This window comes from Taurulus bubalis (assembly GCF_910589615.1).
Source record: "Taurulus bubalis genome assembly, chromosome: 13".
Taxonomy (NCBI): domain Eukaryota; kingdom Metazoa; phylum Chordata; class Actinopteri; order Perciformes; family Cottidae; genus Taurulus; species Taurulus bubalis.
The window spans coordinates 17,774,097-17,802,084 of record NC_136601.1 but is presented as its reverse complement, the minus strand read 5'-3'; the positions used below and the strand labels follow the sequence as shown (position 1 = coordinate 17,802,084).

The window sequence follows — 27,988 nt, the reverse complement described above, 5'->3', positions numbered from 1 at the left end:
GGACACAAGTATCGTGAACATAAGTATGCAGGATGCAGTAGCCGGGACGGCAATGCTGACCGACGGCTTCGAGGACGAGATTGACTCGGTGACTCCTCGCTCCCCAGTGGCAGGGATGGGGGTAGGAGCGACACCAGGAGGAGTCGGACTAGGGGGCATTGGGATTGGTGTCGGTGGAAAGAAAGTACGTTTGTACGGCGAACCAAGTGGGCCTGCAGCAGAAAGACTGGATTTCAAACTGGCGGCCGCGGCCGTCCTCTCCTCGGGTCCAGGATCCGGCAGCGACGAAGACGAGGTTTCAGAGGTAGCTACGCTAAGCTAAGCTAGTTAGCTAAGCCTAACCAGAGCGCTAGGTAACATTCCTCTCTTAGCGCGAGCTGGATGCTAGCTAGCGAGTTAGCTCGCAGTTGGCAACCACCCCCTCCCAGGCCGCTGAAATGACGTAAAATAAGACAGCGCTTCAATCGAACAACACCTCTCGCCAGTTCAGTGGCTTATGTGGTGTTTGATATCGGTACTGTTTGGTGGGACACAAGCAGTTGTTCACGCTGAGCGGGTGAAATGTTTTATTTATGCAGCGCAGGCTGTGACTGCGGCCTAGTTCGGGGTGGAAGCGACGACGGCCTCGCTCGGTGCTGTCGTCTCGCAACACCCATCACAAGTTTGCGGCTCCACCAACAGCTTTCCAGCCACAGCAAATGGAAGATGCCCGTGAACCCGGGGACGTTCACGGCCAGCTAACTATCTGCCATTTCGTAGTTGTGGTGCAATTACGTCACTTTTCCAAATCATGTAAATTAACTCCGATCGTCCCTCGGCTAAGTTTCGATACGTATAGATGATACTTTTGCCCGCGGAACTCCTCTAATTTAAGGGACTCGCTGTTGACAAATAAACCAGTTTTATTTCTTCCATCTTCCGCCTCTTTTGGTCAGATGGCTACCACCAGTGTCAACTTGATTTGCGTTGTCACAATTGAAAGCAGCTAGAGTTCATGTTGAGAGGGTCCAACTTTCCATGTGCTGGCGGCGGTCACACACGGGGGGACAGGTGTGATGGCATCTCCTCCTCAGCTGAACATACTTCAGACATGTGTATATTAGCTCACATGAACACATGTGTTATACGAAATGTGTCACTACAGCACACATTTAATGTCACCTGAGGAAAAGAAGAGAAAAAAAATTCACATTTTTTTTTTGTGACGATGTGAGAAAACCACCTCTTGAGGGATTTTTCTTACAGAATCAAAAGGACACCGTCTTTACCGATAGTCGTGTCTAATGTCAATTTTACGACATTAAGACATCTCAGGCATACTATTGTCACGTAATCGTGTGTACACTTATCGTATAGCTGCTGCAGACTCAGGAGTTGAACTCGCCAGACTGCTAACGTTAGATAGCACATTTAGGATTTGCACTAATGTGCTCAGTTTAATGACATTTTAATGGTAACGTAATATTTATTGTCATCTTAAAGGTGGTGCAGTTTCTACTGTCAGTCACTATCATCAAGGAGTTATGGGTGTGGAGAGAGAATTGACACTGCAGAGCAATGCACATTACCTGTTGAGCTGTGCCTATTATACTTTACAAATATATGGTCAGCTGATGCCAATGTCAATATAGCCTGGCGATTTCTGTCTGAGCATCTGCTGTGTAGTAGTAGCAGAAGAAGAAAATATCAAGTTTGACAATTACATCTCGGGCAGTTTACTAGAATCAAATTACAAATGTGTGTCTTTTGTGTCATGTTTCTTAGCTCAGCCAGCCCTCTTTGTAAGCCTTAAAGGGAGTGTTTGTTGTGGTGTTTTACTCCAGTGGAGAACTCACTGCTCTGGGCAGCAGCTAAAATCTGAGCCCCAGGATTAAGCAGATGCCATTCTAGGCCTTTCCAGCTCTCTGGATACCAACACTGTGGGAACTGTAGTTCATTAATAGGGGAGACTGATGTCCATTGTTGATTATAAAGGCCTTCGTAGAACTACATCCCCCATGGGTTGTTTTACTCTGCGTTCCTATCGTATAGCTGAATTCCTCCACATTGCTGAATGCTGACTCTCTCAACATTTGATCTGTGGGCCAGGCCCTAAAAGCCTGCTGCAGTTTATGGATGGACATTGACAGGGATTGTGACCGTTACAATTTTTGTCAAAGATTGTTTTGAAAACTCTTGCATTATGTGAATGTTTGTAACTTATTCTTAATCTTATTATTGTTTTAAAATCTCACCTGTAGGTAGGCTGAATTAGTTGTGATGTCTGTCATATTTGTCATCTCAGTATACCTGGTACTATGTAAGACAAATTAACTAAAACAAATTGTAGTGAAGTCACATAGTGTGAATCAGATGTCATAAATGAAGAGCTCCAGTCTACATTTCTCAGGTTGTGTATTGCATTTTTTTCTATTGCAAAGTGTTATGTGGATACTATAGTACATGTCGTTAGATGTGGCTATCGTTGAGATTATTTTCACAACTAACCACGCTGCAACTAAGGACTTACTAGAGTCCCACCTCTAACATTTGAAACACAGGTACTGAACCAGCAGTTCATTACTCTGAAATAGACCAAATATAAACAAGACTGCTTAAGCATTTTTTGTTGTTTGGTTACATTACTATTTGTTTTCTGATGTGTGTGTATGTATGTATGTATATGTATATATATATATCAATCGTTTACAACAGCTGTGTTCTGTTTTTTAGAACATGGCAACATATTTATTGTGATCAAAGTTCTACTCAACATTCATGTATGTGAGTAAAGCTGTAATTTCTTGGGTAAAAATATATGAATTTGGAATTAGTAGCATTTACTTGCAGGTAAATTAATTTTTGGAGCAAAGTTTGTGTTATGTTGACTCACTTGTTTTTTGGAAGCAAAACATGTTTAATGAAGATTGTAATAGATGCTAGTCAACAGGGCCAAAGCTCAGGTATGAGGCTGTGCTGATGTACCTAGGCAGCCGACTCTCAGTTGAATCTCTCCATGTGTGCTAGAGTTTTAAATCCTGGCCGTAGCACTTCCTGTGCTTTCACTCTCTCATCCCTACGCTCCTTTTTTATTTCTCTCGGTTGAAAAAAACCGTAAATAAACAAGGGCAGCATGTTTGGTCTTTTTATAGATGGTGTTTATTGGGCAACTTCTATAAAGGTTAATGAAACTAATAATTGACTTATAGAAAGCTGCAGGCATGACTTATTTTGGTAGGCTACCCGGAAGTTGGCATCGCACTGATTCCCTCGACAAAAAGCCAATAGGATTTTGGATCATTGCAGAAAATATGTCGTTTATGATACTATGCAAGATAATCTTCACAAACGAACACCACTTTTATGATTTATAAAGTGTGCATACAATCAGCAGAAATAAAGAGCTAGACGAACTCCTCCACAGTTGAATGAACGCGAGAAAATTGCTAACTCATTACATAGTTTTAGGACTAATTCCTGCAGCTCCAGTGGAAGTAACATAATACATGTTACAATGTTTTCACACTTTATCATGAGTTATTCTATTTCACAAACTCTGGTCAAGGTTTAGACTTTATATACATTACAGATGATGATGAGAAACTAACATGAACATGGCTGACAAAGGGCTGATGGTTCTTCTATTACCCTCCTCTCTCTACCTTTTCCAGGTGGAGTCATTCATTTTGGACCAGGAGGACCTGGATAACCCCATCATGAAGACGGCTTCAGAATTGCTTTTGTCCAGCGCCACAGATGGAGTAGATTTGAGGACGGTTGATCCAGAGACACAGGCTCGACTTGAAGCTCTACTGGAAGCTGCAGGTATGACTGCTTCGTCTTAACTTAATTCCGCTTAAGACTTGACACATGTTTATTTGTAGTTGACCACTACCTCATTATTTGGCCATACCTTTTGTGCTCCAACCAGTTTTAATGTGTGCTTTAACATGCAGTAACTTTGAGTAAGTAAGACCACACCTTTCTGTCTTAGCCTTTTCCCCCCTATCCCTTTCAAATCCCAACAATTGTTCTATAGGCCTCAGGCTGAAATGTAAATAAAGAGAACCTGCCGGTTCTACAGGTGTTATATCGGCACATAGTTTGAAAGTGATTTGGGTAAATTAGTTTGATTAGGACTTGTAATCTAGGTGGGAGAAGGTCTATGTAGATTAATCCATTAGAGCTGGGTGTCCTGGCCTCGTTGGGGCTTATAAACATTACCGGGCAGATTAACGCTGGAACGCGCTTGAGCCTCCACAGCATGCAGAGAGCCTGTGTTGAACGGCTAATGGCTAATCTCATTCTATTCCCCTTTCTCCCTGACTAGTCAGAATTTTTCTCAAGACAATTTTTGTTATCTATTCCCTTAAGATCTGTTCCAGCTTGTTTAATAATGTTAATTATAGCTTTTTAATATTATATTGATTTGAGAGGTCCCCGATAGTTTTTTTTGTTTGTTTTTTGTATAGCGTTAGAGAAAGGAGCGTCTATGTATAGCGGATATTGCAGTAAGATTTGGACAGCCTCCTTTAATTCCCTGTATGAACAAATACCAATCCGGTTAAGACCATCACCAGGGAAGATGCCACGGATCTGGTGATGTTTATGGGTTGTAGACTAAAGGCAAAATATTTGTTTTAGGTTATTTTCATTATCCCAATATATTTTAGACCCTTCAAATTGGTAGTGTGTCCTTTTTAAAAGGGCAACAACATTGACTATTAATCTGATTACACTGTAACTTCCTTCAAATTAAAGCTGAGTTATTGCATTTTACGTTATTGTCTCTTGTCCAGTCCATTGTGCTGGATTACAGAGCCAAAATAATAAAACATTTTTACATTGTCCTGCTGCTCGTTAATGGTTGCTGAACTTGAGCATTTTGTTCTTGTTGGGAATGAAGAGAGGCTGTCCAAACCTGCTAGTGCAAAAGTTAACTGACATTCTTCACTAGGCAGAAAATACATGCAAGATACAAAATAATACAGGAAACCATTAAAAGAAAGGAGTACGTTTATCATATTAATGTATAGATGTTGTATTCTAACGCACCTTAATTCACAAAGATGTATTTCTCTCAATATATTTGGCTTTTTTAGTTTAGGCGAAGTGTACACTGTGCAGTTATGTAGGTAGGGCAAATATACAGTAAATAGCAGATCGGATTTGGCGTCAGAATGACCAACTGCTGACGCCAAATCACTCAGGTTCTGATCTGGTTCAAAACTTTGACAGCGGCACCCCTAATCATTTGAATAATGACACTTACGTATGGTTAGGGTTATTCTTTTCGGTTTAGCAAGCCTGTTGTAAGTGTTGTAAATACCTGAATATAACAAATGTAAGACAAGTCATCATGGATTATTAATGAGAACTACTGATACTACTAACCATTTACGTAGGCTAATAGCTTCTGTTTTCTTGTTAATAAAGCTGTAATATGATTTAAATTTAAAAAAGGCCGTTGGGTGCACACAAAACAAAGGTAGAACCATCTGATATGAGCAATATAATACCTTGAACCTGAAAATGGACATCATGATTATTGAGCTCTGCAGGAGCCTTCCTCAGAGCGTAGTTAGTTAATACAGTGGCCACATTATCAGGTACACCTGTCTAATCTATTGCAATTCAATAGAACAGCTTACATGATGTCATAGTTTAATGAGGGTGCTGTATTGCACTGTATTATATTGAGAAGCGTTTACATTATTGTGTCCTCCATGTTAACATACGCAAGGGAAACACCTCAATATAAAGCAGTCCAGTTCAACGCCACCACTAACTACAGCCTCAGTGCTAAAGCATACAATTGAATTATTACCTCTGACAGTACAAAAAACAACTTGAAACCATATAGGTGTCATAAAAGCATACTTTATGGCAGAACCGTTTTATTTAATTGGATTGTACTGGTGTATCCAATAAAGTGCCCACTGAGTAAATATAGATATATCACATATATGACAAACAATGTGCACTTCCAGATTCAGATGAGTTTATATTATACAGCCTGAAAGCAATGAAAAGAATCTGACAATATGTTTGCCAGGTGTGCATAGGTGGGAAAATGGGCTTTCCCCTTCAAGTTCTTTTCTCTGTAATAATTACAGTTCTGCTTTTGACACAGTTTGTGCCCCTTGATGAACTTCATTTGTATTGCCAGTGATGATAGGTCGTGTCATTTTGTAAAAGTGTGACCAAAATCAGCATCAAGTTCTGAACAATAGCTGGGGCAGTTATACAGGCTCTCCGGATGGATGGACTTTAAAGACAACTATATTATAATGTCACAGGTTAAAACATAATTTTGCGCACTTATCAAACTTGGCAAACAGTTTCACAATTATTCTTAGCTTTTAAAAAAACAGAAGGCATGTTTATTTGAATAAGACATTGCACTGTACAGTTAATTATATGGATACAAATGCATTAAAAAACATCCCAAAAAAAAGTAAGGGTAAAAAAATATATATATTTTTATAGACTTAAGAATACAAGTAATGTAAACTAAACAACTAATTTTTATTGTATTTAACCATTTTCAACGAAACTATTTCAATGGAGGTTAGAGAGCTCTTTTGCAAAGGGAGACTTCGTTAATACAGCAGTATAAATGTTCCAGAATAACACTAAAGCAGACATAATGTGCAAAACACACCCAAAAGGTCAGAAATTCAGTGCAGTTATGGTTCAGTAATAAATGGACCAAAGCTAATGTCAAGTGGACAAAAATAGTAAATTAACTACAGCGAGCAAATGACAATTATGCTGATAAATATACATTTCATAAAAGGCTGGCAAGCACTTTTAAGATCTGTTCCTCTGAATTGTAGAGCCTATGGATATAACTGAAAAGCATTGCCAGTACATTTTGTGTTTGTAAATATTCATCAGTGTGAGCACCTTGGTAGCCAAATAGTTACTGCGCATGCCACGTAAGCGCAATGTGCCTGGTTCAATTTCATCCGTGGGACTTTTTGTTGCATGTCAATCATACCGATCTCTCTCTGGCTCTGGTTTGCTCTCTCTCTTGCTCTGTTTCTAGTCTGCCACTACTCTCTTCAGCGATCCAATAAAGGCAAATAAATTGTTAAAAACAAAACGTTAGTTGACCCATGTATTTCTGCAGTTAAGAAATTGAGAGGCATTACTCTTCTTTAACAAGGGGATGCGTTTTCTTCACTGGCAACAAAACACAGGCACAAAGAGCTTTCAGCCTAATTCCTCTTCACACATTTTACATCAGTGTTGCAAGTAACTTGACTGACTATAATAAATACTAGAAACTGCAATGATTCATTAGCCAAGACTCACCAGCGCTGACATTGCTACATCTTACCCAGAATGCAAATTTGTTCTCCCTGTCACCTGTGGGACAGTTAACCACTTGAACCCTACATGTGATGCCTTTTCTACGAGTACATCATTTGTGTCGGGAAGGAAACCATCGTAGTCAGGGATTGCCCAAGTGCAGATTGCTTTGATTTTAGAAGCTGCCGGGTAAATGTATTAAAAGCTTTGTGTCACACCAAAAAAAGGTGGATATTGGAGTAATCACAAACCAATGTAAAGACATGAATTACTTTAGAATTACTGTGGTATGCATCTTGGATTTCATTTGCAGTTTCTGTTTTGTTAATTTGTTGGAAAGGTTATGGAGTGAACTGCGTGCAAACTGGTGTTTCTACATACATGCAACAGCTAGCTGGTATAGGAAAACAACTTTAAAGTAAGGCAACCAAATACTTTACTTCACCTGACATTTCTATGGAGCGACTACAATGTTCCCTGTACATCTATATAATATTAACCTGAATCTTAAACATGTCAAATCATCAGATGACAAGTTAATATGTGAAGACCGCTACCTCCCTAATCAAATTCTTCATTGCATTACAAATATGCAAATAAATGTCTTGGTGCCCATGCTACCAGATAGTGTGAATGCCAGTTGTATGTTTTGAACAAGCATGTGGTGTTTACACCTACGCTGACAATATTAGATGGGGGGATCATGTTGTCTGTGTAAACATGTCCGAGTTTTGGGGAGAGCAAGTACTTATGGGTAAGCACACTGTACAACACTTGCATCCTGGATTTTGATTAGATTCCATGGATTCAAACACCTTTGTGCTGTAATAGGCCAATGCAAGTTTCACGCAGGTGGCGACAACCAGCTAGCATCAAAACCTGGTGCCAGTATGTTGTTGAGAATTTGATGTACAAAATAAATAAAAAATGAGGATCGCATTCCTCCCTTGTTGGCTACATCGGTAAACTTTGCATTGTGTGTTGGTTGGTGGTGCAGTGGGTGTAGTCTGCTCAGTGGCTAGCCAGTGACGTGTTTCAGTTCAGAAATATCTGCTTGTACACAAGTCCCAGTCTTGGCCTCTTTGAGAGCTCATTGTCCGTTTTGCTCATTCAAGAAAGAGTTTAACCTAAAAAGAGGAAGTTATTTTTGGTTACGGTGTGATACACAACTGGAGAAACCGTTTTAGAAATGTACAAATAGACCTTCAAAAAAACAAAAAGGGGAAAAAAAGGTCAGATAACCTATCACCCTCAATTGGCTTCTTTGTTTTCATCTGAGGTATTAACAATGTGTTAAACCCCAATGTATGCTCAGTCTGTTTTGGTTCAGTGAGCTACATGCATTCTCTGAGATAAGCATGATACAGCATAACATTAATGATCAACTTCCTTGACCTGTTGTTTCACTCAGCCTTTGAGACGATTGCAAAATCCTAGTCTGAGAGCCATGCCAAGTATAGCTCAAGTCGCAGGCCTAGTGGTGAAAACACAGGAGCACCACAAGGACTGGAGCTCACTGAGGCCGAAAAGTTCAAAGCAAACACTTTTTTTCTTGGCTCTTCTTTCTTTCTTTTTTGTATGCTCACACACACAACACAAACACTTGAATGGTTTCACTGGTTGGCTAAATGGAGATGGGTCTGTCTTCTGAAATAGATCTTTCAATGTCGGCCATTAGCAAATGCAGTTTTTATTCCCTACTGCTGGCTCTTCCCTTTCTTTCCCCTCGTTGGCTTTTCTTCTCTTTCATGACAAATGCAGACACAAACACTTTTTCTCTCATGGCAATTAGTTTCTCCCAGTGTTTTTCTCTCTCGCTGACCACTGTCTCCAGTTTCTCTACGATTCACTGCCTTTTAGCCATCTATAATTCAGACATTCTTCTGTTCAACCATAACAGCCTGAACCTATGTCTACTATCTTATAGGACTAACATGACCTCCCTCACTGTATTCATTCAAGTTCTGGTCACTGATCTGTTTTTACCCATATATTCTAATTGTCACCCAGCAGATATTGTTTTGTACTGTACGATTGACCAAGTCACTGGCAAAATTATTACCGTTAAAACATCACAGATGGTGTATTGGAAGTAGTGAGGAAAGATGGTAAGCCATATTAACAAATGCTTGTGTGTGTGTTTTCTGTGTGTGAATTTTTTTTTTTCTTTCTTTCTTTTTCCTCTTTTTTTTTTTTTTGTATGCTGCTACTAACCCTGGATTGGATTGGCTGGACTGGACTTGCTTCTTCATCTGGTCTGGTGTGGTTGTGCTCCCCTGTGGTTTGCCTTGCCCTATGCACCTCTGCCCTTTTGGTGTTCGGCAGGCATCGGTAAACTGTCAACTGCCGATGGTAAAGCTTTTGCAGACCCCGAAGTGCTACGGCGACTGACGTCATCCGTGAGTTGTGCCCTGGACGAAGCTGCAGCAGCCTTGACCCGTATGAGAGCTGAAAACACACTAAACGCCGGCCAAGCCGACAAGTATGTATCTCTCCCATTCTGACACTGGCATATGCCAGTTTGTCTTGTTCACAGTTTCATAAAGTATTGAGTTACTATGACCGAGCACAGTCACTCTTTTTTTTTTTTGTCAAATCAGAGTTGTACATGCATCGATGTATGTGTGAGTTTTTGCGTAAATGTGAGGCGTTTGTGTGTTCACCTGTCACAGTGGCAGTAATTGTAGCAGTCTGGTTATTTTCAGCCGTAGTTTAGCGGAGGCGTGCTCAGATGGAGATGTCAACGCTGTGCGCAAATTGCTCGATGAGGGACGGAGCGTCAACGAACACACGGAGGAAGGGGAGAGCCTGCTGTGCCTCGCCTGCTCGGCAGGCTATTATGAACTTGCACAGGTATGTGAAAGGCAATTTGGAATTGTACTTTTTTGCATTTTGCATTCTAATTTACATTTTTGCCATGCTTAGTGCCTGTGCTCTAAAAAAAGACCTTCCTGCAAAGATAACGTTATCATGGTAAAACTCGTCCATGATTGTTTATTAATATCATCATTTCATCTTTCATCCTTAGGTTTTGTTGGCCATGCATGCCAATGTGGAGGACCGGGGCATCAAGGGAGACATAACGCCACTTATGGCTGCTGCCAGCGGAGGTTATGTCGACATCGTAAAACTGCTTCTGGTCCACGGGGCAGACGTTAATGCACAATCCTCCACAGGTAAAACCCTGTATCTGTATTTCTCTACGGTTATGATTATTTGCTTTACTCTCTGTGTTTTGCGCTCATATTAATCTCTTCGCCTTTTTTCCAGGCAACACAGCTTTGACGTACGCTTGTGCCGGTGGCTTCGTGGATGTGGTGAAGGTGCTGCTGAAAGAGGGTGCTAACATTGAGGACCACAACGAGAACGGACACACACCTCTAATGGAGGCGGCCAGTGCTGGCCACGTAGAGGTGGCCAGGGTACTCTTGGAGTATGGCGCCGGCATCAACACACACTCCAATGAGTTCAAGGAGAGCGCTCTCACACTCGCCTGCTACAAAGGTCAGAGCGCAAATATTTTTGTCTTTTCTGTTGGTTGCCTTATTTTGGTTCTGTGCCTCTAACCTGCTCTTTACAAACACACTGTGATAAAAGGTTTAGATAACGAATTCTGGTTTGTCCTCTGCAGGTCACTTGGATATGGTGCGCTTTCTGTTAGAGGCCGGAGCAGACCAGGAACATAAAACAGATGAAATGCACACAGCACTGATGGAGGCGTGCATGGTGAGCATCTGACCCAAACCGTTACATAAATATTTTCCTCTCAGTTCACTCTGCCATTTATTTTATATTTGCCTGTATTTTTGTTACAAACCATTATTGCATTCATGTTAGTCAAATTTTGTTTTCGATTTTATTTAATGTTGATTTTATTTGTATTAGTTTTAAATGATTTATTTCCATTTTGACTCTGTTTTAGTTCAAATTGATTCACCAACATCATTCAAATTGTCATATTTTTTTAAGTAAAATTGTATATCAGATTACAGATCCAACATGACAACAAATTCAAAATCCGCTCATCAGCAGCAGAACCGCTGCAGACCTTCAGTGTCCACACTCGGAAGCACTTTGACAAAGCTGTCGGATCAGTCCAGTCATGTACTTGTGCACTTAAGTGACTGACTATTCTGTAAACATGGAAATTAGAGTCTGTGAATGCATACGTCCCATGGTCATGATTTCAACCATTTTACTCAGCACTAATTAAGAGTTTTATGGTGTTTTTCATATAGACTAGTCCACTCAAATAGTTGGACAAGGGATCTGCTTGTTTTTTGAAATAAAAAACTGGAACAAAGTATGTTAGTTAGACTATGGTCATAATATTTATATGTTCTTTGATGGACATTACTGATAACGCTAGTGTGAATGCAGCAATCCAGTAAGAAAAGTATGGAAACAAGATATTGATTCATTAATTCAACTCCGTTTTAAAAGTGGATTGTAAAGAATCGAGGTTCTCGAACTCATGCAGCGTGACAGTATATTGGCTTAATTGAAAAGTGATCTCATATATTTATTCAGGTGCTTATCTCTACATTCTCTGTGTGTCTCGCTGTCCCAGGACGGCCATGTGGAGGTGGCACGGCTGCTGTTGGACAGCGGCGCGCAGGTCAACATGCCAGCCGATTCCTTTGAGTCGCCCCTCACCCTTGCAGCCTGCGGAGGACACGTGGAGCTGGCAGCCTTGCTCATAGAGAGAGGAGCCAACTTGGAAGAGGTGTGTAAAGAGACGGGTGCCTAAATATTAACACAAGGCCGTAAACTACAGGAAAGGGTGCAGTTGTATGTAAATATGAACTATGTTCCACAAAATACTACAGTAGAGATTTTTCTGTGGAGTATAGCCTTCAACCGTACATTTTTAAAACCAACTACACAGGTAATCTTAAAGTTAGAGCCAGGAAGAACTTCAAAATGATTTAGTCATATTTCATTGCTGTTATATAAATCTTAAAACCCACTCGGCTGGCAGCGAGGTAGCAGACTTAAACACAAGATGCCGGGCCAAATTACATTGCTTCAGGTTTTTTCGATCTCTCCTCTACCACAACTATTTGATGTAAAGGTGTCGACAGTGCCAGAATCAAACAACTAGCCGGTTGAAATTGTCCATTTTCAGTGAGAGTACTCAAGACTTCAGACCACATACTAATCTGGCAGAGAGTCATTCTCGCCCTTGTCCTTTCTCATCTGTGGACGCCTCTTTATTTTGTCCAGGTAAATGATGAAGGCTACACACCTCTGATGGAGGCAGCCAGAGAAGGCCATGAGGAGATGGTGGCACTGCTGCTGGCTCAAGGTAAGCCAGCTTTGCTTCTACATCTGGGGAAACGGAAACTTAAAGTCACATGCAGTTCCATTTAACAGTACACACTTGTTTGGATTTGTTTCGTCCTCTCTTTGCATTTGTGTTTTAGATTTTTCTTGAGCAAAAATAAAATAATTGAGAGAGTAATATGTAAAATAAAACAGCTTTTTCTTTATTAAAGCATTAAAGAAATGGATTTGCTTTCATAAAGTGCAAAAAAAACTAACTGTTCTTGTTCTGTTGACCAGGTGCTAACATCAATGCCCAGACCGAGGAGACCCAGGAAACAGCTTTGACTCTAGCATGCTGCGGAGGCTTCTTGGAAGTAGCAGACTTTCTCATCAAGGCGGGCGCAGACATTGAGTTGGGTTGCTCCACACCTCTAATGGAGGCTGCACAGGAAGGCCATCTAGAGTTGGTCAAATACCTACTGGCTGCAGGTGAGCTAGAGGAAAGAAGGCAAGGAGCTGCAGATATAGGAGAACAAAGAGTATGCATAGCTCTGTTTAAACATGTCACAGTTATTCCTCTGTGCTTACAACCCTAATCCCTTGCTTTTATCATTCAGGGGCAAACGTTCATGCCACCACGGCAACGGGTGACACAGCATTGACGTATGCGTGTGAGAACGGACACACTGATGTGGCGGATGTGCTGCTGCAGGCTGGAGCCAACTTGGTACGCCATACTCTTCAATCCTTTGTCACTTATAATTGTCTCTTGTGCGGTGCCCGTTCGAAACATATTATAAAAAAATATGCAACTCAACATGTATACTACTTACTGTGTACTTCTACTTCAGAAGAAAACATCGTAGTACTACATCTAACTGAAAGGAAAATGTTACTCGTTACTTGGCAAATTCCAATAAGATGCATTATTATTCCAAATATCCAGCCTCACATCCCTATTAAAAGTCGAAGCAGAAGTTAAGTACATTTAGGTCTCTTGTGCTTATATGGCCTCTCTTTCATGCTTCACTTGAAGTAAGATTTGAATGCACGACTTTTACCGTCTGTTTCTAATAGTTTTAATATGACTAATTCATGAAAGTTTTACTTCAGAAAAAAAAAAAGCTCCTTCCGCCAATACCAACATTTCCAATTGGAGAAATGGTGCCCGGCGCCCCAAATCACTAAATCCACTCCTGAAAATCCCACCTTGGTCGGGGTTACTCGGGTTAGAAACATTGGTGAAATACACTCAATGGAGTTAATTTCCAAATAGGCTTTTAGTCGACTGGTTTGACATAACCACTGTCGTTATAAAGTAGAGCTTGGACTTAATTAGAGGAGGTATTTTGATGGCGGCATTATTATTAGTGTTTATAAGTTAGTATCAAGTCTTACACCCGAGAATTAGAGTCTTACTAACCGGGGAAAACATTCAGCTTCAGGTTTTCTATCCGCTTGTTTTGATTCCAGGGAAGTAAATAAGCGTCTGGTCCCGATCCAACATTTTCAGTCCCGATACCTGGGATTTGTGTATCGGTCGATACTGAGTACTGATCCCTTTTTGTGTTTACTTATTAAGCTGTATGTCTCATTGTGTGAAGAGACTGGGATCATTCTTCTCTGTAAGGCATCATTAGACTTGAATTAAAAATTGCTTTCCTAACTTTGTGAAACAAAATGTAACAAATTATTCCATTGCTTTTTATTATTAAATCAAAAAATCGTAGACCAGTGTAAACCATTTAATGCAACTTAAACTGGAATTAAAATTCCAATATAAATGTATGTATATAACATATAAACATAGAATTTGAAATGAATAAATCAGCCACTGTCAAAGAATCCGATCTGATCCAGGTAGTCAGTATCGGCCCGATATTCGTAACGTTAGTATATCCAACATCCATGTAATGCTGGTCACACGCTGGTAACTTGTTTAGTCAATATTGAAATTTGACAAACGCACTTGGGTCCCCAGTAATACACCCACCAAGTGTGAAGTTGATCAGATGAACGGTTTTTCAAGATATGCAATGGACATGCCCACATACAGACAGAGATTCTCTGCTTTGTAGTTGGACCGGTATAGATAACACCTTAACAGATGTGTTATCTATCCGACTATCCACCAGAACAGATGTGTAATCAAGGCTTTTTGTATGCAAATATGAATTGATCATATTGAACGCAGTCTACTGTGTGAAGCAAGGCTTGGAGAGCTACGGCAGTAGATTTTTGTTGACTCATATTTTTCTGGACAAATATAACTCAGACATTTTGTTTAACTTTTGGAGTAAAGTAAACTTAATCAATCTTTACCTTTCTGTCTTCCAGGAACATGAGTCTGAAGGGGGGCGGACGCCCTTGATGAAAGCGGCAAGGGCGGGACATCTCTGTACAGTACAGTTCCTTATCAGCAAAGGTGCGTTGTTGGCTACCTGTTCAGGGAAACAAGTTGAATGTACTTCCTTTGGAAATTTAGTTTTTGTCTAAATCCACAAAAAGGTTATGTCTCTTCCTTGAAAAGTGTCGATGTACAATGATAGTTGATGCATGATTACACATGGCCATTTTAAGCAGCCAAGTAAATTTAGTTCTGTGACTTTTTTCTTTTTTTAAAGACTTTTTCTTAAACTATTAGGTTTTATTGATATTTAACGATTTGACTGGAAGATGCTTTATGCTGCATTCAAATAAATATAAGGAAAGAGTTTAGTTTTTCTTCAGTGTATTGGTGACTGATGCACTTATCTTTTGGAAGTGATAACACTCGTAATAGATGAAAGATTACTAATTGTTAGTTATTGTATTGTTTAATTTATACTAGTTTTCTGAGAATACATTTGACACAGGCTTACCAATCTCAGTGCAGGAATACTGTTCTATTTGTATTTTTCCCACTTTAGCCCTAATTAATTTGGGTAGGACGCCGAAGGAGTTTGCTTTTGGGAATATATTACTCGTATCTCATACAGAGTGAGTTAATGTGTTAACCGTTCTTCTTCTCGTGTCCAGGTGCTAATGTGAACAGAGCTACTGCTAACAATGACCACACAGTGGTGTCGCTGGCCTGTGCTGGAGGACATTTGGCTGTGGTGGAGCTGCTGCTGGCACACGGGGCGGATCCTACACACAGACTCAAAGTAATGCACACACTTTGGATACAGATTAGACTAATTGGAATATTTATGCGTGCCCGAATGTGTAATAAGTACACATCATCAAAACATGTATGTTTTCTCTGTAGGATGGTTCGACCATGTTGATAGAAGCTGCTAAGGGTGGCCACACCAATGTGGTGTCCTACCTGTTGGACTACCCCAACAACATCCTGTCTGTCCCAGCTCCTGACCTCTCCCAGCTCACTCCCCCCTCGCAAGATGCCTCTCAGGTAAATACAGCAATAAATCACTTTTCTTTTTTTTAACCAATGTTCGTCTTTTTTTGTAAGTCCTTATAGTTGATTTTGAGAGCTTACAACTAACACGTCCTCTGTCCTAATAGGTTCCACGTGTCCCATTCCAAGCTCTCGCCATGGTAGTGCCCCCTCAGGAGCCCGACCGAGCCCCATCAAGCATCGTCACACCCCCACCCGTCTCGAGCAAAGGTAATCAGTCCTGCCACCTAGGGAGTGTACTCACAAAATGGAGTTGAAGACTTCACCCAGCCATTTAGCTGTTATCTCCCCAGTTTTAAGGCATTTTATTGTTTACATGAACTTCTTGGATCTCTTTTGTACAAATCCAGGCGTTTCGAAACAGAGACAAGCAGCCCTTCAGCCCGGTGTTCCCAGCTCGGTTGGTCGGGGGCCTGAAGCAGAGCCTCTGCCGCCCTTCCACTTGTGCCAGCCTCTAGAGTGCATTGTGGAGGAGACGGAGGGAAAGCTGAACGAGCTGGGCCAGAGAATCAGCGCCATTGAGAAGGCCCAGCTCCAGTCGCTAGAGCTCATTCAGGGGGAGCCGCTCACCAAAGACAAGATTGAGGAGCTGAAGAAGAGCAGAGAGGAGCAGGTATTATCCATCATCCATTTAAGATCCATTGTTTTTCGAACTTTACGTAAAATGGATTTTTGACCTTGCATCAAATTAACACTTGAATGTTATTCTGCATGCATAGCACCCCATCAGAATTGAGTCAAACATGGATGTGGCTTTTCCCCACTTAGGTGCAGAAGAAGAAGAAAATCTTGAAAGAGCTGCAGAAGGTGGAGCGCCAGCTGCAGCTGAAAACACAGCAACAGTTCACCAAAGAGTACATGGAGGCGAAGGGTTTAAAGGAGGAGCAGGAGGCCGGACAGAGCCAGGGCCCAGGTCCAGGTCCCGGAAGTACAACATCTATACCAGGAACGCATCCGACCCTAACGGGCGCCCAAGTACATACCAGCTCTGACACGGATGAGGAGGCCAACAAAGACGGGGAGCAAGAGGAGCAGCCAGGAGAGGAAGGGGAAGAGGTGAACCTCTCAGTAATCTTTTTATTTATTTTTTTGTCATGATGCGAGTTCTGGCTTCTGTATCACTGTTTATTGACCGGAGAAACTAATGACGCTTTATCCTTTTTCAGGAAGAGGATGACGATGATGAAGAGGAAGGCTCGGAGGAAGAGGCAGATGGAGAAGACGGCGATTACCCCAAGCTTCCTCAGGTGGGCACAATCCTCTACAGGGATGGGCCACAGCCGCCTCAGCAGCCTCCTCTGCCGCCTTCGCCACAGGCCCAGCCCCAGCCTCCTCCACCGCCTCTTCAAACTGCCTTCGTCCCTATCCAACCACTGCCAGACTACAACCCTGCGGACTACCCGGGGAGCACCAGCCCAGAGCTGCAAAGGGTACTGGTGGGGCAGCAAATGCTGGGCCAACAGCAGCAGGGTCAACAACTGGCTGGGTTAGGCCCAGGAATGATGTCTCAGCAAGCCCCAGATGGGCTCATGGTAGCTACACCTGCACAGACGCTCACAGATACGCTGGATGACATCATGGCAGGTGAGGGCAATTCTGTTTGCAGTCAACTTGAGATGGTTGTTGACTCATTTAATGAAAGGGTCTGGTAAATCCCTAATCCTATAAAATGTTTCTTTGTTGCAGCTGTGAGCAGCCGTGTGCCCATGCTAAACCCTACAACCTCGCCCACGCCCCTGTCCCAGCCACCCACACAGATGCCCTCAAACATCGCCTCGCCTCCTTCGGTCCTGCCCCTCTACCCCTCTGTTGACATCGATGCACATGTAAGACACAATGCCAATTTTGACATGACAAAGACCTTAAAATTGACAATGCAAGTGAGTACTTGTGTGCACTGTTAAGATATGTTGTTCTCTCCCACAGACGGAGAGTAACCATGACACAGCGCTGACGCTGGCGTGTGCAGGAGGACATGAGGAGCTTGTGTCTGTCCTCATTGCACGGGGAGCCAACATTGAGCACCGGGACAAAAAAGGTATGAAAGTGTTCTAATAAAATGGGCAGAAGGAAAATGCTATGGTATTATGAACAATAAGGAGGTATGACTTGGATTTTAATTCACAATTCACATTCTCTCTGTTCTCCACAGGTTTTACGCCTCTGATCCTGGCTGCCACTGCTGGCCACGTTGGAGTGGTGGAGGTGCTCCTGGATAAAGGAGGTGACATTGAGGCTCAGTCCGAGAGAACCAAAGACACGCCCCTCTCGCTGGCCTGCTCCGGGGGACGACAAGAGGTAGACCCATCCGTCTTTTGAGTTTACATAAACAATAGTGACATTCCTATTTAATTGTTTCCTGGCTTTAACTATGCAACTGTCCTTTGTGTTGGTCAGGTGGTTGAGTTACTACTGCTTCGGGGAGCTAATAAAGAACACCGCAACGTTTCCGACTACACGCCTCTAAGCCTGGCAGCTTCTGGGGGATACGTCAACATCATCAAGATACTCCTCAATGCCGGAGCTGAGATCAACTCCAGGTGAGCAACAAGAACCTCGAGAATGTAATCCCTCTTCTTGATCTGAATGTGACGACATTGTTTTAGTTACTGGAAGTGAATGATGTGGCACTTAAGTTTTTTTTTTAATCCAACGGTGCCTAACAAATACAACATTTCTGTAAAATGTGCCTTTTGGGTTTTAGTCACACTCAAAAGAAATAGCATGGCGATTAAGTATGTTATGAATGGCATGTGAGGAAACTTCATTGTAACTTAAACACCAACACTTTATAGCAGCTGCTACTTTGATAAATGTTGCTCTTCAAAAAGTTAAAATACATTTCTATTAAATTGCAATGAAACCATAATGTATAGTAAGACAAATGTTCAGTGATGTATGTTATGCTTCTCAGAGCACATTCAAGTTAAAATGTTGTTGTACTCTAAACCTTTTCTTTATTTACTCTCGCACCAGGACTGGCAGTAAGCTGGGAATCTCTCCTCTGATGCTGGCAGCCATGAATGGTCATGTACCGGCAGTGAAGCTGTTGCTTGATATGGGCTCGGACATCAACGCCCAGATTGAGACCAACAGAAACACCGCTTTGACCCTAGCCTGCTTCCAGGGCCGGGCTGAGGTCGTCAGTCTGCTGCTTGATCGCAAGGCCAACGTGGAGCATCGTGCAAAGGTGAGGAGACTGGATCTCCTTTACCAGGGAATGAATTTCTAAAGGCGACTGGCCTACAATGGCTGAGCCCCACGGTGCAGCTGGCTATCTTGCTGAGTAACCTCTCACTTTCTTCAGACTGGTCTCACTCCTCTGATGGAGGCAGCCTCAGGAGGTTATGCAGAGGTGGGCCGAGTGCTTCTGGACAAAGGCGCCGATGTCAACGCTCCCCCCGTTCCCTCATCCCGAGACACTGCCCTCACCATTGCTGCTGACAAGGGCCACTACAAGTTTTGTGAGCTGCTTATCAACAGGTGAGTACTCTTGAGTGTTTGTGTGCAGAACCATGCTCTAGTTGTCTTATCATGAAATATTTCTCATTCACAAACCCCATATCGCTGGTTTCAATGCGACATCATGTATAACATCTTAGATACTGGTGCGGCAGGAGTATAAAGGCACACTTGCCGTGGTGATAAGAATTCGGTGTCACCCATATATTCAGTATGTTGTCCTCTGCCTGACTTAATCCCCCAGCCCTTTTAGCTGCAATGCTATCATGTGACTCGTTAAGGTAAAACTTCTTCCTGTCTTTGCAGGGGTGCCCATATCGACGTACGGAACAAGAAAGGGAACACCCCTCTCTGGCTGGCGGCAAATGGAGGTCACTTTGACGTGGTCCAGCTCTTGGTGCATGCTAGTGCTGATGTGGATGCAGCCGATAACCGCAAGATTACCCCACTCATGGCTGCTTTTCGCAAGGTGCAGATTTACCAAAACCTTGATTGTTAGTGCGCTACACTTTGCCAAGGCTCTGGTTACTAACTATTTTCCTTCCCATTCCAGGGTCATGTGAAGGTCGTGCAATATCTCGTGAAGGAGGTCAACCAATTCCCATCAGATATTGAGTGCATGAGATATATTGCCACCATCGCTGACAAGGTATTTTGATTTCCTTTTGAAGTCATCAGTCTGCCTCATCTATTGGAATTGACAGAGCTGATAAAGATGGTAGTAAAGCTGTAACTCCAGCTGTTGGGTTCCTGTTGTTGCAGGAGCTGTTGAAGAAGTGCCACCAGTGCATGGAGACCATTGTCAAAGCCAAAGACCAGCAGGCAGCCGAGGCCAACAAGAATGCTAGCATTCTCCTCAAGGAACTAGACTTGGAGAAGGTAATGTCAGACCCTGTGGCTGTGCTTTGGGAGGTTAAAGCTTTCGGAATACTTTGCATTCAGTAGGTGAGGGCAAACATGTTTTTATTTTTGTATAACTCTTGTGTTGTGTGCGACAGTCCCGAGAGGAGAGCAAGAAGCAGGCCCTGGCTGCTAAACGTGAGAAGCGTAAGGAGAAACGCAAGAAGAAGAAGGAGGAGCAGAAGAGGAAGCAGGAGGAAGAGGAGGGGCAGAAAACCAAGGAGGACTTCTCTGAGATGCTGGAGCTGAAGGAAGATTCAGCTGATGGTAACATTTTATGACTTTTGCTATTAGTTAAGAGACTGCAGAATTGTTTTTGAAACTGGGTTATATTGTAGAAGAATTAAAAGGTTGGTAACTGTTGGATTTGACCTGTTCTCCCTCCTCAGAAGAAGAGGTTCCTATTGAGCCTCCAAGTGCAACCACCACCACCACCATTGGTATATCTGCCACCTCCACCACTTTCACTACAGCTTTTGGGAAGAAGCGCGCGAGTGTGGCAACTACCCCGAGCACCAATCGCAAGAACAAAAAGAACAAGACCAAGGACTCGCCCAATGAACCCATCATATTACAGGATCCGCAGGTGAGGACTAATGCTTTTTATCAATGGTACTTTTTTTCTTTGCTGTGGAGATGTGATTATCCAGTCTAAAAGTACCTTTACTTAAGAAAAAAATATATATGGTAACGTCTGTCTTCCCTCTAGGTTGCACTAGCACAGCACAAGGCGGACAAGAACAAGATCCAGGGTGAGCCACGGGGCGGAGGTGAGGGACTGGCGGGTGGAAACAGTGATTCTGACCCCTTGGATAGCACCGACTGTGCCAGTGAGAGCAGCAGCAGTGGGGGCAAGAGTCAGGAGCTTAACTACCTCCCTGACCTCACCTGCTCCGCGTCCTCCTCCTCCTCTTCCTCGTCCTCCTCGTCTTCAGTCCCCTCCTCAGGAGCAGCCCAAGGCCTTCTGCACGGTCGAGAGAAGAGACATTGTCCTCAGCCGCTGACTGACTGCAAGGTGGACAACAAGGTCACAGTCTCCATCTCAAAAGCAACGCAAAAGTGAGTCCCTGATGGAGCAGAGCACATTTATTATTTATCATTTAAAGTGTGTGTAGCTGCTCATCTAGGAAACGAGAGTTTAAATAAAATGCTATATTTATGTGTGAACTATATGCAGTAAGTATTGTTATTTCAATATTGTTCAGTGTCAACCAAAATGACAAATAACATATCTTTGACATAATATTAACATACCGTTTTGTCACAGAGTTCTGGACACGAGCGACTGCACTTCCCACTCCTTGCCCTCTCCATTCAAGACCATGGCTCTTCCCATCACCTCGCCCAACAGTAAGCTCAGCCTCACAAGCCCCAAGAGAGGCCAGAAGAGAGAAGAGGGTTGGAAGGAGGTGGTCAGAAGGTCAGTTGTTTGCTCTGCAACCTTTCACATGGTTTTGATTGACATGGCCGCATTTTAATCATTGTGCACCCATCTAAAAGAAAAAGATTAGTTGTTAAAATTCTGCACGGAACTTATTTGGTTTGAGGACATTAGTGACATAAATTGTAGTGTTGACATCGACCAGTACAGACACATAGATAATGAAATTTCACTGCTTCTTTTGAAGATCAAAGAAGCTTTCTGTGCCAGCCTCTGTTGTGTCTCGGATCATGGGCCGAGGAGGCTGCAACATCACAGCAATCCAGGACGTGACGGGAGCACACATTGACGTAGACAAACAGAAGGACAAGAACGGGGAGAGGATGATCACCATAAGGTAAATGTAATGCCCTCTGGTGGACTGCAAGCGGCACTGCAGCTGGAGTAGAACAGTTGGTGAGCTGCATGTAAGCCCCTCCTGGATGATGCAATTCATTCCCACTAGACTAGTCCGACAGTCCAACACTAGATTTGTAGAATTTAGGGTTTAATGTTCTATCTTTAATCTTTTTGGTATTAAATGTGATGTCAAAAACATCCCCTTATCAGTTGCATAGATACTAGAACTACTGAGCATGGATGGAGCTGGATGACAATCATGTACATTTGAAAGCAATTTTTGAACAGCAAAACAATGTTGTTGAGACAGAAAATAAACTCAGTTCCACATACAACCAAAGTTGATCAGGTCAGGCAGATTCCACTCGCACTGGTGCAGCCAATTAAAGTGTAGCCCTTAGTGGAAGTTGTGCCGGCGTATTGGTCCACCGTTGTTATGGTGAAAACGGTAAACCTACACATTTGCTGCTAGTACATGACTCAAAGTGTTTCCCCTACACTAAGAAACTGGAGTCAAGATAAGAATTGCTGATTGCACGAGAACAATGAGGCAGAAGCGATTGTAGAGCACAGACTTTAAACACCAGTCAAGTAACTGTACAGTGCAACCGACCCAAAACTGAGGACATAAAAAGGGTCTTGCACTTAATGACTGATTAAGGTCTTGTGACAGACTAGAGCATAACCAAAAATGTTTTCAACTAAAATGTCATCACTTTTGATTCGTTATACTTTTTAACACAAGAACATAGTCTGAAAGAAGTGTTCTTTGTTGCAGAGGAGGAACGGAGTCTACAAGGTATGCAGTCCAGCTGATCAATGCTCTTATCCAAGACCCCGCCAAAGAGCTTGAAGATCTGATCCCAAGGAATCACATCCGAGCCCCAGGCTCTAAAACAGCCTCGGCTTCCTTCCCCAGCTCCGCTGGAGCCACAAGCGGTTCAGCCACTGGGCCAAAGGCCCTGAGCTCATTGGTCACTTCCGCAGGTGTCTCGTTCCAGCCCTCTTCATCCTCGTCTTCACCCTCCTCTCAGGCCGGAGGAAAGATTGGGAAGGGGCTGTCGTCAAATGTCAGACAGCCCTTCCCTGTGTCTCTGCCCTTGGCGTATGCCCACCCTCAGCTGGCTCTACTCGCTGCTCAGACCATGCACCAGATCAGACACCCTCGTCTACCCATGGCTCAGTTTGGTGGCACCTTCTCTCCCGCCGCCAGCACCTGGGGGCCCTTTCCTGTGCGTCCCGTGAGTCCCGGCAGTGCCAACAGCTCCCCCAAGCACAATGGAGGAACCAACAGCACTGGAGGCCAGGCCAGACCCAACTCGACCCATAGTGAGCACAGCAACACAGCCAGCTCAGGGGCCTTGGTCACTACCACCAACACCACCACCACCAGTGCTCCTCACACATTTACTGCTGCAGCCTCGCCTCATACCCCGAACCCTACTCCATACAACCCCCAGCCGAGCGTCCCCACGCCTTCCTCTGTCAAAAAACAGCTCTTTCCCCCTGACAAGTCTGCTGGTGTCACCCCTGTGTGTGTTTCTGCCACTTCTAGTAGTGGCAGCAATGCAGTACGAGGCACAGGTTCTCCTGCACATCACAGTTCCACTACAAGTACCGCTAATGCCCCTCAGCAGCTCGTCGGATCTATCTCGCAGGCCCACATCCAGCCAACTAAAACGGAGCCCAGTGCCGTTGCCCCTCTTGGAAAAGACAGGCCCTCTCTATCTGTGGAGAACCAAGCTGTTTCTGTGAGTGAGAGCATCAACTCCGTGGGTTTCTCTGCCCCCGCCATGGCTTTACCTCCCAAGCCAGAGCCTCGACAGCAGTTACCTCCTCCCTCCTCTGGATCATCCACAGAGGCTCCACCGCCCCTCCTCAACCCACAGCACAGCTCCCACCACCCTTCAGCACCTCCTCCTACCCACTCACACAATGTTGCACACCCCAACAACACTGTACCCCACTTCTCGGCCCCTGCACCCAGAGTCTCCCATCGTATGCAGCCATCAGGGCCTTACTATTCCCTTCCTGAGCAGCAGCAACAACATCATCAACAGCAGCAGCAGCAACAACATCAACAGCAGCAACAGCAGCAGCAGCAACATCAGCAGCAGCAACAACAATCTGTGTTCGTGCCCTTCAATGCTCAGCAAGAATCCTTGAAACAGACCCAAAACCAGACGTCCCAGCAGACAAATCTGCCTCCACAAGCCCAGAACCAAGCCCATACTCAAGGCTCCCTTCAGGTCTCTGCAAACATGGGGATGATGAACGGTTCTCAGATGCAGCATGTGGCAAATGCAGGCAAGCCTCAGCAGATGCCCCCCAACTTTGGTCCTGCAGGCCTCTTCAACTTCAGCAGTATCTTTGATAACAATAGCCAGGTGAGTTGAAGTAACATTTATAATACAAACATCAGCCTGACATCTTGTTTTTCTTTCAGCTGTTCTTATGTCGTGACTTTATGATAATAAAGGAGTTTGAACAGCTCAACAACTTAAACAGTAATTTCACGGCTCCTTTTCGTGCTGTAACATGACTGCATTAATACCATACCCAGTAATTATATCTTTTGTTACCAATTGTGCCCGCTTTGCAGGTTGGAAACAACCAGGTGTGGGGTGCGTGCCATCTGCCAGCTCGATCACCTCCAGAGCAGTCGTACTCGGCCCCACCAGCCTACATGAGCATGGGCCAGATGGAGAATATGATGCCCCCGCCTCCTCCAGACAGCTCCAAAGCCCCTGGCTACCGCTCTGCCTCACAGAGGATGGTCAACAGCCCCATCGGTATATTACTTTATACATAATGATTGTGTAGATGTTTGTTTAACTGGTTTGCTTTCTAATGTGCTTAATAATGAGCTGTCTCTTTAATTGTCTGAACCACAGCATTGACAAGTTATGCCACCGGTATCTCTGGCAGCCCTGTGTATCTGCACGGTCATACACCAGTTGGCACACCCTCATTCAGCAGACAGCACTTTTCCCCTCACCCATGGAGTGCATCCACATCAGGTACTAGGCTCTTTTTTTTCATTGTGATTTTCTTATAACTTTTCAGCCTTTAATGATCTATTTAAGCTTTTAAAAAATAGATTTTCTAACCGTTTTATTTTTTGTTTGTTGCAATACTTGTGTAAACTTGATTGATCGACCCCTAACTATTTCTTGCTGGACCACCGTCTCTTCTACACCAGGTGAATCTCCTGTCCCGCCTCCATCTACAGTGTCATCCTCCGCCCTTTCCACCTCAGCTGTGCCCCCTCCTCCCCAGCCTAAGTCAGGCAGCTCCTCACAGCAGGACCGGAAGGTTCCCCCTCCCATCGGCACAGAGCGGCTGGCCAGGATCAGGCAGACTGGTTCCGTCAACCCACCGCTCCTCACCACCAGCTACACGGCATCTGTTGGACAGGGAGGCATTTGGTCATTTGGCGTTGGCAGTGCTTCGGGTAAGAGCAAATGCAACTTTTGTTCTGGTGATTTCTTTTTTCTTCGTTACTATTTAGAGAAAAGGGTAAACATTTGAATTAATCTGAGAGGTGTGACCTAAACACAATCACGTAAATCTCAGTTTCTGAGCAGCAGTAGCTGATATCCACTAATAATGCCAACCCTCTGTGTGTCTTGATACAGAGGCCATGTCCGGTTGGTCCCAGCCACTGATGAGCAGCCACATGATGCACCCTCAGCTGCAGGCGGAGCAGTCGGCCTTCTCTCAGCACCAACCCATGGAGCAGGATGACACGGGCATTGCAAACCCTGCTAACAACTACCACCAGCAGCAGCAGCAGCAGCAGCATTTGCCCAACAGTTACATGGACTTCCCAAAGGTAACACAGAGCCACAGCTCTGTCGATGATTCAACCCCTGTTTCTCCCATGTACACACCTTTTACCAATGCTGTGTTATTGTTTGTTCAGGGGATGCCCATGTCGATGTATGGAGGAACCATGCTGCCCCCTCATCCGCCCATGGCAGAGGGGCCGGGGGGACCGATGTACAATGGTTTGCACGCTGGTGACCCCGCATGGAGCCCCATTATCAAAGTGGTCCCAAACAACGGTGATAACTCTGACCCGCAACAGCAGGTAATGTCCTCTTTTTTTTTTTTTTTTTTAATACCCATGTTGTCTAATCGTATGCTTAGAGTTGAACTGTCAGGCTTGTATTTCTGCCATTAGTCAGATGCAATATTTGACTACAGTTTTAACGTAAACCCCTTATTGATCCTCTCTCCTCCCAGGTGTGGCCTGGTACCTGGGCACCTCATGTGGGCAATGTGCACCTGAACCACGTCAACTAGAGAAGAGCGTCCACAGCAATCAAACGCACACAGCATGACCCACAGCGCGAACATTAATTACCAACTGACGAATATTACCGAAATAAGACACAGAAAAAAGAAAAACTTACAACATGTTAACTTTAGTAGAGACATGAGTGCAGAGCAGAAGTTGAAGAATTGGAAGTTCTCTTGACGCCATTCTTCGATGTGCCTATCTCAAACAAATAAAGAGAAAATTGGGCGAGAGCTGTTAGCAGTGTCCCGATGATGTAAGCAAACATGCGCGATCACCTGTTCAACAGGATCCATTCTCTGCGTAGTTTAGCGATTTTGACTTAAACACACATACACCGTTCTTGGGCTGCAGGGGGCTCAACATGAAGTAGCTATTTAAACTTGGCCCAGAACTAGATGATGATTACCTAAAGAGAAAGAGAAATCAGAACCTTTTAGAGTGGTAAATACATGTATACTTGTTTACATACTAAAAAGGGTTAAAATGAGAGTAAATTTCATGTCGTATAGTGGCTCTACTTTATGTAGCCTGTATTAATGTGAAATATTTACCTTAATATTCAATAAAAAGATTGAAAAGTATTTGTGCTGTTTTATGAAACATTCTTTACTACTTCTCTACTGACATCAACACTTACATGTTTCATCTCGTGAGTGATGCCATTTTTGGCTCTTTTACATTTCATATTCTAGCAGCATCTCTTTCTTTACGGTCCTTCACAGCTGGAGTCCATGTGCAGTCTTGAGACCTGCCTTTGTGGTTGCAAATTGGCTTTAAAGAACAATCGGAATTCTATTTTACAATTATTATTTTTCCTTCAGGTATGTTTTATTTTTTTCCTTTTTGGCTGAGAATTGAGTTAGCTAAAAGGGCTTCACTGATCCAGATGATACTTCACCAGGATACATTTGTTGGACTCTGACCTTGGATCAAGTGAGGAGCAGGGGCATTCAATACATATACAGCTGTTTGGAGGATACTTACAACTACAAGTTTTAAACCTCAAAATACAACACTACTTCTTACTCTGGGTACTTGAGATTCAATGATGTTTGGATCACTGGACTTTACCTAATACTGACACTTAGTGGTAAGGGTGGGGGCTTTTTTGAGATTGGCAAACATTTTACCAGTAATAATGACAATACTATCAGTATTGAATAGATGGAGGGATATATGTGCTTTATTAATCCCAATTTAGGAAATGATTGTTTTACAATAGCATATTATACAGGCATTACTCAGGAACAGTAAATATATATAACACTAGACATGAATATGGAATACACTCAAAACTACCACAACTATAATATGACATGTAAACCTAGGATAACATACTATGAACATTAGACATAATCTTCTTGTATATTGCAAATGTCTCATGATCATACATAAGTGGTCTTGGACAGTGGCTCTCAAGCTTTGTTCAGTGCTGTACCCCCTGAGGAATGTTTTCCTCCAACCAGTCGCAAAGCATTTTTGGTTGGAAAAAACAACATAATGCACAGTGCCCCATCAGTGTCTGTTTTAATATAGAATATATAGACAAGTCAGTTTAAAATCATACACTTATAAT

At 43.3% G+C, this 27,988-nt stretch overlaps 1 protein-coding gene across 1 annotated transcript; it reads left to right on the top strand.

The window, feature by feature from the left end:
• Positions 1–25: 25 nt before the first annotated feature.
• ankhd1 (ankyrin repeat and KH domain containing 1) lies at positions 26–26,985 on the top strand (the record flags this gene model as incomplete). The annotated part of the gene is made up of 39 exons (XM_079228991.1): positions 26–304; positions 3,651–3,804; positions 9,622–9,778; positions 10,002–10,149; positions 10,325–10,472; positions 10,567–10,800; positions 10,928–11,022; positions 11,867–12,022; positions 12,523–12,604; positions 12,862–13,053; positions 13,182–13,291; positions 14,902–14,989; positions 15,583–15,710; positions 15,815–15,958; positions 16,072–16,174; positions 16,315–16,577; positions 16,733–17,020; positions 17,131–17,548; positions 17,651–17,790; positions 17,891–18,002; positions 18,117–18,262; positions 18,362–18,504; positions 18,941–19,154; positions 19,272–19,447; positions 19,733–19,895; positions 19,980–20,075; positions 20,189–20,305; positions 20,425–20,593; positions 20,716–20,912; positions 21,036–21,385; positions 21,594–21,746; positions 21,955–22,104; positions 22,885–24,493; positions 24,709–24,898; positions 25,001–25,126; positions 25,309–25,560; positions 25,745–25,941; positions 26,032–26,199; positions 26,355–26,985. 39 exons carry the CDS (start codon positions 26–28, stop codon positions 26,412–26,414), a joined length of 8,115 nt encoding a protein of 2,704 aa, XP_079085117.1. The 3' UTR covers positions 26,415–26,985.
• Between the last annotated feature and the right edge of the window lie 1,003 nt (positions 26,986–27,988).